Here is a 9,810-nt window from a genome sequence, read left to right on the forward strand (position 1 = left end):
TTGTCACTTTGTTGCATGCAGGCAAATGCATGATGGGGCTTGCCTTAGCACTCAATAACCCTACAGTCTTCATCACAATAGATGCAGGTTTATCTAGCACATTCATTTTGCATTGTAGTCCTACACTTTTAATTTGAAAATTCAAATCAAGACTTAAATATTAAACAACCAGCAGCTCTGACGTTGGTATATACATCAGATAAGTGACCTTTTATGTCCCTTAATGAAAATGCAATTGAAGTTCAGGGTTGTCAGTTGCAACCACATCACTAAGGATGATTTGTCACTTAAAGCCACACTGAATCATAGACACTGAATGGGTCTTTTCAGAGGTGAGACCCGTGGAAAGTTGCTGCAGACAGAGGCTGATTGGAAGGGGGAGGGATGGGGGAGAACTCTGCTGTTAGCTCCCACCCTTCCCCCCAAATGAGGGTCTCGACCTCCTGCTTCTGTTGAACAAGCTGCAACACTAAACACACAAAACATAGATAAGATAAGGAAGTTTGTTGCTGTCGCCTTCAAAATAAAAGTGTAAAGACAGCCACGACCTGTTTCGGAGCATCAAAGCACAGAAAGTGAAACGGCATAAGAAGAAAAGTATAACTTGTAGACTTGCAAGTACATTTGTCCAGTTTTTAGTGTCGAAATCGGCTGTGATACACACTCAAAACATAGTGTAAGTTCTTCAACTTAAATTGTTTTCCAAGAGGTCTTATTAGCCATGCTTTCATGTTAGTTATTTAAACATGAATAAATAAAAATATTGATTGCTTATTAGTTAAGCAAGATTCTGACAATAAGCTACTGTGTCCAAGCTGAAGAATGTCCTTTTGTTGGACATAAAGAGAAACTGTGCTCTGAATTGTTCTTTGTGTCCGTCAAGATGGCTCTGAAGTTACCCAAAAATACGCAGGTTAGATCAGATAAATCCATATACATACACAATATCGAGTAAATAAATAAAAGGATCAGAAGGGCACATATATAATATACTCAGAATTTTTAATTTTAATAATAGTATTATACTGAGTCAGAATAAATAATAAAAAGTCTTGCTATATACATCAAATCATATATTGTCTTCTTATTTTATTTTCTTAACATGAGCATAAAGACAGATAAGTAAGACTTTTTGACTGTTCTCCACAAACCTTTAAAGGTATTAAAAAAAACCCAACAACAACAACCCCCCCCCCCCCCCGCCCCCCCAAAGAAAACACAAAAGAAAAGAAAACAAACCACCGCCAGAGGGCGTAATTGGTACTGGAATGAGTTTAATTTTGTAAATCCCCGCCGGAAGTGCGTTACCGCGGCGTCTAGCTTAGCGGTCTATGATTAAATGCTAGTTTCTGTGTAATGATTTCAGCTCCGAGTTGCGTTTTGAAACTGTATAATGCGGCGGTACATGCGTGCACTGATGCTGTGCATGGTGTTTGCCGTGTTTTCGGGCTTGTATGTTTACAGCAGGCTCTTTTACTCGGACGTGTCCGCCAGAAGAAACGGACCAAAGAAGATTCTCATCCCACTGAGAGCGTCTGGAGCCAGGCGAGGGGTCACGGATAAAAACGCACACTCGTACAACTGGTAGGAGTGGATTTTCAGTGTTTTAATAAATCGAAACAACGCTTGTAGTTGTGCTTCATGGGACAAGCTGTAAAACTCAGAAAGCATACGCCGGTACTCATGTGTAATCACTCAGGCTACAGGAATGCGACTTATTAGTCGGTCATAGGGAAGCTCAACAAGTAAATATTTAGACATGCTGCAAAGTACCTGCTTAGGTTTGCACTTTAACGTGCAGGTCTCATGTATAAAAGATTTGTGTCGATATGTCAGTGATGTAGGATCTGTGTAAACCACACATTGTGTGTCCCACAGCCATATCTTTGGCAAATGAATTAAAAAATGTGCTAGTACAAAAATATCTGACGTAGCCTAAATGTGTGTTTTTATCACGCTGCTTTAAATCAACATGGTGTCCACACATGGCTGTGTTTGCTATGGTTCAGGTTTGGGCAGAGTAAAGGAAGAGAAAAGTGGGTACTCGATACTAAATGGATTAAAAGTCTGAATAACGTGTTGATATTTTCTGTCACAGATTTATCTGAATAATCACAATTTCTACTTGTTCCCAGAAAATAATGGGGGGGAAAAGGATACGTTTTAGATAGCGTCTTTGCATATTTTATCCAGCAGAGGGCGCCAAATCGTGTTCTACAGCGTAGTGGTTTAAGTATCCCAGCCTGAAGCACAATTTTTGGGGATTTTATTTTCTATTAAGGGGGTTAGAAAATACATTTTGAAACACATTTTTTAGTCCAGAATTTAAAAGTTTCTTTCACATAAGACAAAGAAAGGGACAGTTCTTCACCGTAGTGACAAATGACTACTTTGGGGATTTATTCACGATTAGAATTATTGGGTGCAGTTAAATACAGGCATGGCTTAAAACAACTACAGTGTGACTGCTCTAGAGAGATCAAGTCACACTCACCAAATCCTCCATCCTTTGCACTAAAGGAATATAATAAATACTAGCTTGTTAGAGTGTTGTTGTTGAAAGCCTCCTATATGGTAAGTTTATTACTGTTATAGGACTCAGATCATCTTGCCTAAAATATCTCGAGTGTGGCTCTGCCCGAGTGTAACGCACCTCCAATTCCGTCTTCTCCCTCAGGTACATCATGCGTCAGCAGGCTCAGCAGGAGGCTGCTGGTACCAGGCCTGAACCTCCCATGCACTTGGCTGTGGTGGCCTGCGGGGAGAGGCTGGAGGAGACGCTCACCATGATTAAGTCTGCTGTGCTCTTCAGCGTCAAGCGCCTCCATCTGCACATCTTTGCAGAAGATCAGCTTCACGCCGGCTTCATTGAAGCTGTGAGTGGGTACCTTTGCTTTTGAAGCGTAACAATGAAACCTAACATTGGTAGCCACTTCTGTTGAGTGTCGATGATTACGAATGCCATATTGTGCATTACTTCAGGTAGCAAAACCAGTGCATTCATATCTGTGTTCCAGCTGGAGTCGTGGCCTGGTTTTATTCGCTACAGGTTCAGCTACAGAGTCTACTCCATCAGGTTCCCCAATGAGAATGCAGCAGAGTGGAAGAAACTCTTCAAACCCTGCGCTTCCCAGCGACTCTTCTTACCTGTAAGCTGTAATATTATTTTAATTCTGAAGAGTGAAGTTGAAAAATTTATTCGTAGTGATTTTTATTTTGGATTACTTCAAGTCTGTGAAGTATGCTTTTCTGCACTTACATGAGCGTCACGAATATTCCGTCTTTTGTCCTTTCCCAGCTCATCTTAGAGGACGTTGACTCTATTGTGTATGTGGACTCAGACATCCTCTTCCTGCAGCCGGTGGACCTCTTGTGGAGGTTCCTGTCTGACTTTAATTCTTCTCAGCTGGCTGCTATGGCTCCAGAGCACGAGGAGCCCCGCATCGCCTGGTACAATCGCTTTGCCCGTCACCCGTTCTACGGCAGGACGGGCATCAACTCAGGGGTCATGCTCATGAATCTGACACGTATGAGGAGCATGTTCTTTAAGGTGAGCTTGTATCGGTGTATTACCTTTAGTGACCACAAGATGTCCTCCTTCTCTAGTGGATTTGCACTCAAGTCCATGAAAATGCCAGTGCGAACCTCCCTGCACCAAAACTGTAAATATAATCGTGTTGTGTGTGTGCTTGTCTGTGTTGACAGAATGACATGACATCAGTGGGGCTGCGCTGGGAAGAGCTCCTGATGCCTCTACTCCAGAAATATAAACTGAACATAACATGGGGAGACCAGGACCTACTAAATATCATTTTCCACTATAACCCCGGTATGACTGCACACATTTAGACACACACTAAGTTACTAATTCACAGCATATCGTATCTGTAAAAGTGTACAGAATACCAAGTTTGTGCCACCTTTGTCATCTGCTTCTGTCTGCAGAGTCCTTGCTGGAGTTTTCATGCCAGTGGAACTATCGCCCGGATCACTGCATCTATGGCAGCAACTGTGCCTCAGCTGAGGAGGATGGCATCTACATACTCCATGGAAACAGAGGAGTGTACCACGACTACAAACAGCCTGCTTTCAGGGCTGTTTACGAAGCCATAAAAAAGGTCAGCATGCCATGGTGTGTTTTTGGATTATGTGAGTGTTACTGGGATATTTATGCTAGTAGTAGAGGGGGTCGATTGCTCCTTTTTCATTAACACAAATCAGTTTCAACTGCTTTGTGTTAATGAAAAAGGAGCAACAATGAGACAACCGTAAAAAGCAATGGTTTCACAGGTGGAGGCTGCTGATAATTTTCCTTCCTTATCCTTTCTGAATATTTTTTCACTTGTTTTGTGTTTGGCTAGTATCAGTGTCACTGCTGCTAGCTTGAGGTGATACCTAGACCCTACAGACGTTGCACAGGTATTCCAGTTCTTCCAGGAGGGCACATCAATAGGTGCCTTTGCCAGAGGGTTTGCTGTGTCTTCCAGCACTCTCTCAAGAGCATAGAGATGATTTTAGGAGACAGGCGGTTACTCTAGGAGAGATGAACAGGGCCATAGAAGGCCCTTAATCAGTCAATCAATCGATCAACAGGACCAGTATCTGCTGTTTTGTGCAAGGAGGATCAGGGTAAGCACTGCCAGAGCTGCAAAATGACCTCGAGCAGCCCACTAGTGTAAATGTTTCTGACTAAACAACATGAGCCTGGTCTGTTGGTGCCGTGCCCAGGGCTCGCAAAATCGCTAGCCCGACGTCCCGGGGCTAGCGATTTTTCCAGTCGTGCTACCAAAATCTATCTCTGCCCTGCTCATCGGGCTATCATAGGAAGGAAAAATCTATGTCAATGCTTTTGCATTCTTTCGGAAATGTAGCTGAGTAATTATGTCATTGGCATCGGTGAGCCACTCAATATATGACATATTGAAATCGCGTTTGAATTTGCGCTTGTTTTTTGCTTTCACTTTGCAATCGCGCGAACTGTGTATAGAGAGCGACAGCACTGATTGGTGAGTGACGATAATTTGCGCACCAATTCCTCTGACATCATCTTATCAGTCGTTAGCTTACTATGCAAACATGACAAGTGAAATCTCCCGCAGCAAGCTTAAACATGTGAGAGGTTGATCGCGCAGAGAATCGCTGAGCATTATGTGAGTGCGTGTGTAAAAGCAGCAGGATATATATTGTAGTTCCGCTGAGCCAAATAAGACAGGTCAGAGTGAAGAAGTGACAGCCAAAGAAAAGCTTACCACAAAACGGAAAAGTTATGGCAAATCAGACTATAAGGCAAAAAGAAAGTGCAGCTTTATGGTTTCATGGACAAAAGAATTTCTGTGGCTGCAATATGACGAGCTAAATAACCAGGGGTGCACATAAGTGGTCCGCAGGTGAGCTGGCTTCAAACAAATGATGAACGCACAGAGATGTGGTGCAGAATGTGCCGTGAAAATCCCACTCTAGCGGACAAAAACACTGCCTTTTATATGGACACAAACGCGTGCTGTGACTTCTTATCTGGTGCGCGTCTTTTATTTTGACAGCGAATGCGCACATGCGGACCACTTATGTGCACCCATGTAAATAACATAATGTTCTGCCTGGTGTGTTGTTGGTTTCCCTCGATTTCTGAGTCAACAAGCGCCTTTGTTACTGGGACCAGTCATTTTAAGAGAGGCCCCCATTAGAACCCATGAGAAATGCAAGAAATGCATTATTGCTCAGTCTGCAGTATCTTTCCCAGAACAAACACCAATTGCAAATAACAAACTAAAAATAAACCTGAAAATCAGTTTAGAACAGCGTACTATGTTGCAAAGAGTGAACTACCATTGGCAAAATTTAGCAGTCTTTGCAAACTTCAAAAAGCAAATGGCCTAGATCTTGGTTCCACTTGCCTCTTACCCGTGACTTCAGTGGACATTTCAAATTCAGGATCTGACACAGACTGATTCATGTTCTACACAGTTCTTACAAGTTCATAGAAATTTCTGTTCAATTAGAACCAAGTATTTGAGTTGATGATTGTAATTTGTATACAATGTTGTAATTTGTGTTTCAACAATTTTTTGATTAATGTTTTGTTTCCGTTACAATATTATACTTTAATGTATAATATTGTAAAGGAAACAAAACAGGAAACAAAACATCAATCAAAAAATTGCTCTTTTTTATTCGGGCTACTTAAATTTATTTTGGGCTACAAAAAAACTGAAGAGTCCCTGCCCGAAGGGCTACCAGGGATTTTGAAATTTTGCGAGCCCTGGTGCCATTTGCCGTAGAATACCATGATTAGCAGGTCCACCACTGCCGACCTGTGCATTTCACAGATGAGAGCATGTTCACCCTGAACACACATGACAGACGTGAAAGGGTCTAGAAACAGAAACGGCAAAAGACAGAGTCATGTGTGTGTGGTTTTAGGGGTTTTAACAACACACAGTAATTATATACTTTTTAAATCAAAATCAAATCAAATCACTTTTATTGTCGCATCACATGTGCAGGTACACTGGTACAGTACATGCGAGTGAAATTCTTGTGTAGCAACAGAAGTGTGCAAAAATACAAAAGACAGATATTGTTAGTGGAAGACAAATGGATAAGTTTACATTCATATGACAGAATGAAAAGCAGCAAAAAGCAAATTTCAAAGTGTCCCAGCTTTAAAAAGTGACTTGTTGAACCTTTTCAACGTATTGTAGCTGCAATTTAGTGCAACGTCTGATGGAAAGCCCTTTTATAGCCCCTCTGAACCCAGAGACACACCTCGTGCCCCGATTCGTTCCCCTCCTTGATGAGATTTCAGATTGGTGCTGACCCTAAAGACTAAAAATGCTGGTGACTTCAGATTGTCTGCATTGGAAGACACAAATCTCCACCACTGGCAGAAGGTTGGAGGAAAGCTAATTTCCCCCACGAGGATGTTTATGGGTTGCTTACCAGCAGTGTAATGATATTGACGACATGAGTGGCATTTACTTAATGAAGCCATCAACACTGGGAGCCTCATTGCTTTCCTATTGAACATAGATCAGCGTAATGCCTTATCTATACCTTATCCTTGGCCTGCAGTTAAGACTGTGGCTTTCCAGGATAGGATCAATTATGGCAGTAGACACATTAACCAGCACTGTGTGTGCAGGTGGAGACACCCACTCATTTTGCACAATACTTTTATAGATTTAAGTCTGGTTTGCCAGAAGGATGCACGAGTATGGATTAGTCTTGTGTGCGTTTAATAGTTCCTGAAAAAACATTTCTTTGAGCTTGTTGTACAGCTACACTTCATAGTAGCAGGACAGTACCATGTGCATTTACCAAGAAATGTATGCAAGTATTTATTGTCACAGTCACTGTTGTGAAAGCAGAAGCGCAGCGTTATCCCTGGAGGGTTGTGCTGATGGACGGTGATGTCAGGGACAGACGACCCCAGTCAAGGCAGCTTTTATCAAATTTCTTATCAAAACCTCCACAGTGGAAGTGCCACACTCCCCTGAGCTGTTGGAGAAGCTTTTCTGGTTGAACAGCACGTGATGAATGAAGACTAATACAGAGCAGGTGTGCAGTCAGGTGACTTGGGGCTGAGGCACAGTGATGATCGCTAGGGAAACAGTGAGAAAAGGCAGTTTCTGACGGTGCCTTTACTTTGAAATTTCAGAATGTTATTTACAAGACAAACTGTGGCTCAGAAAGAGCAGCAAGAATGAGAGCGTACATCATACCCTCTAAATATGAGTGAGTTTGTAGACGTAGATAATAATAACAGCAGTCACATTGTGAGATGACTGCAGGACTACTACAATAGACCACTTTTCACCTCACATTTTGTGCCCAGGAATCACTGGGTTATGCCACTCGTGTATATATAAGCAGCTACACAGCAGGACAAAGGCTCCTGAATGCATCATTTGTGCTGATGCTAAAACTAATGATTTACTTCTTCCCCCCTTTTTTTGGTTAATATTTTAACCAGGATCTTTATTCTAGCAGTTAATATTCCCAATAAACCGGAGACGGTGTGTGTAAGTCAATGTCCATGCTCTGCATCCACACACAAAGAAGCGAGGGTACGGCCCCTCCCTGCCCCGCCTCTAACACAGCACATCGGCCTGTCTGTCGTAAAGCATCTCCTCCCTCCCGCCGCTGCGAAAAAAAGCTGCGCCCAGGAAGCAGCAGTTAAATTTTTACAGCTGGCGGTACTTTTAGAGTTGGAGTGTGCGCACCGGCAGCGCCCCATCAGCCGCACAAAATCAATACACCCAACTGTAAATGCAACTTTATGAGCAGCGGGTGTGTATAAGTATGTGCTCATAAAAACCTCCTGCTCTTTGTGACCGAATATCAGACCCAACTGCAAGTAAATGAGCTGGCATAAAAAATGGTAATTCCCCATTGATTTCCTCAGAGTATTGTAAAGGGCCCTTCATTATTGGGAAGACATGAAATTCTTCCTCTAATCCCTGGCTGTTACTGGATTGTAAGCCTATAGCATAAAACTGACCCCCATCAACACCCGGCGGTTTATGTGCAAGCCTGGCTGACCAATCAGATTTGGAGTCCCTCGTGATTGAAGCTGATTTAGTTTTTAATGTATCTAAGGAAACGCATCTTCTGAGCACAAATTCAGCTCAGCACACCACTTTGCTCGCTTACTTGGGAAATCTGATCAGTTCTGCTGCTCCTCTTTTCACGTTTCTGAGCCAACTGCAGAGCCATAAGGACACTAGCATATTTAAGAAACAGAAATGGGATAGTGTGAGTTATTTTGCCTGCGTGTTGGACACAAAAAAGGTCTCCGTTACATGTGAAATGCCAAATTTGATATTGAGCTTTGATTCACAGAAAGAGAATGTTCTTTAGTTTTTAGTGTTTTTTATGTTCTTTAGGCTTTTGTTCAAGAGGGAGAAATTAAATGAAACATGCGTTCCTCCTCTGGCTTTCTGTATATGCAGGGAGGTTTGCGCTCCTCGCTTTATGCCGTCCATATATTGGATTGGACAGACGGAGAGGTCATAGAATACAGAACAGACTGCAGATTGAAATATCACGTGTCTTTTCTTTGTCGTGGTCCAAGCTGAAACAGATTAAAGCTTTGGAATTTAACTCAAAGTTAAGCTGAAAACACAAAGCCAGACTTAACGAAAGGCCTTTTTTGTCGTTCCAGTACACTTTCGGCACAGACCCAGTGACGTCTTTGTTGGAGCCTTTAGAAGAGGAACTGTTAAAAACGACACACACTTATTGTGGTAAATCACACACACTCTTTACGAAGAGACTGAGGAACAGTGTGGCAAAGATCAACAGGAAAACTCGGGAGCGGTGACGAACCTGAAGGACAATGACGGGACACGGGCTTTATGGATGATAAGCTTTTGCAAGGAATTGAAGTCGTACCTGCTGATCTTGAAAGCCTAAACACACAAAAGAAATCTAATGATTGAAACTTTGTCATCAGCTGCTTGAGTTGAGGCAGCTGGGCTAGTCTTAGACTGAGACTAATGACTGCTCAGCTCTTGTAACAAAGCTCTGATCTTGGCCTCAGATTGAAACAAGGACTTCGCTTTTTTTTTCCTTTCATGAATTTTTTAAATTGAGAACAGAAGATTTTTTTTATTCCATATTGGAGAATTTATTTTGAACCTTGTGAGACACAAGAGAAAATAATCTCATCAAAACTGGACAAAAAGGCTTTCTGCAGCGCTCAGTTGGAGAGGCACATGCACTGGACCACTTTTCTTTTTTTTGTTCAGCTTCCAGAAACCACTCAGCAGTTATTTATGAGAAAGGACCATGGAAAAAAAATGCGTACAA

General features: G+C 42.2%; 1 protein-coding gene across 2 annotated transcripts; it reads left to right on the plus strand.

The window, feature by feature from the left end:
* The first annotated feature begins 1,199 nt into the window (after positions 1 to 1,199).
* Positions 1,200 to 9,417, plus strand: gxylt1b (glucoside xylosyltransferase 1b). Of its 2 annotated transcripts, none has more exons than XM_085138304.1 (7): positions 1,200 to 1,584; positions 2,678 to 2,876; positions 3,018 to 3,149; positions 3,299 to 3,550; positions 3,706 to 3,829; positions 3,946 to 4,118; positions 9,164 to 9,417. In XM_085138304.1, the coding sequence occupies exons 1-7, from the start codon at positions 1,394 to 1,396 to the stop codon at positions 9,320 to 9,322; spliced, it is 1,230 nt and encodes a 409-aa protein (XP_084994430.1). In that variant the 5' UTR covers positions 1,200 to 1,393; the 3' UTR covers positions 9,323 to 9,417. The 2 variants fall into 2 exon arrangements, with proteins under 2 accessions (XP_084994430.1, XP_084994431.1); XM_085138305.1 differs by having other exon boundaries at positions 1,471 to 2,574.
* The last annotated feature ends 393 nt before the right edge of the window (positions 9,418 to 9,810 follow it).

Source organism: Neolamprologus multifasciatus, chromosome 17 (genome assembly GCF_963576455.1).
Source record: "Neolamprologus multifasciatus chromosome 17, fNeoMul1.2, whole genome shotgun sequence".
Classification (NCBI taxonomy): Eukaryota; Metazoa; Chordata; class Actinopteri; order Cichliformes; family Cichlidae; genus Neolamprologus; species Neolamprologus multifasciatus.

What these genes read in the sequence shown, in the direction of transcription:
- gxylt1b (XM_085138304.1), top strand. Translation starts at nt 1,394, where the DNA reads ATGCGGCGGTACATGCGTGCACTGATGCTGTGCATGGTGTTTGCCGTG. An exon ending in CCCAGCGACTCTTCTTACCT is followed by an intron (nt 3,150 to 3,298) that starts GTAAGCTGTAAT and finishes GTCCTTTCCCAG; the next exon opens with CTCATCTTAGAGGACGTTGA. An exon ending in TGAGGAGCATGTTCTTTAAG is followed by an intron (nt 3,551 to 3,705) that starts GTGAGCTTGTAT and finishes CTGTGTTGACAG; the next exon opens with AATGACATGACATCAGTGGG.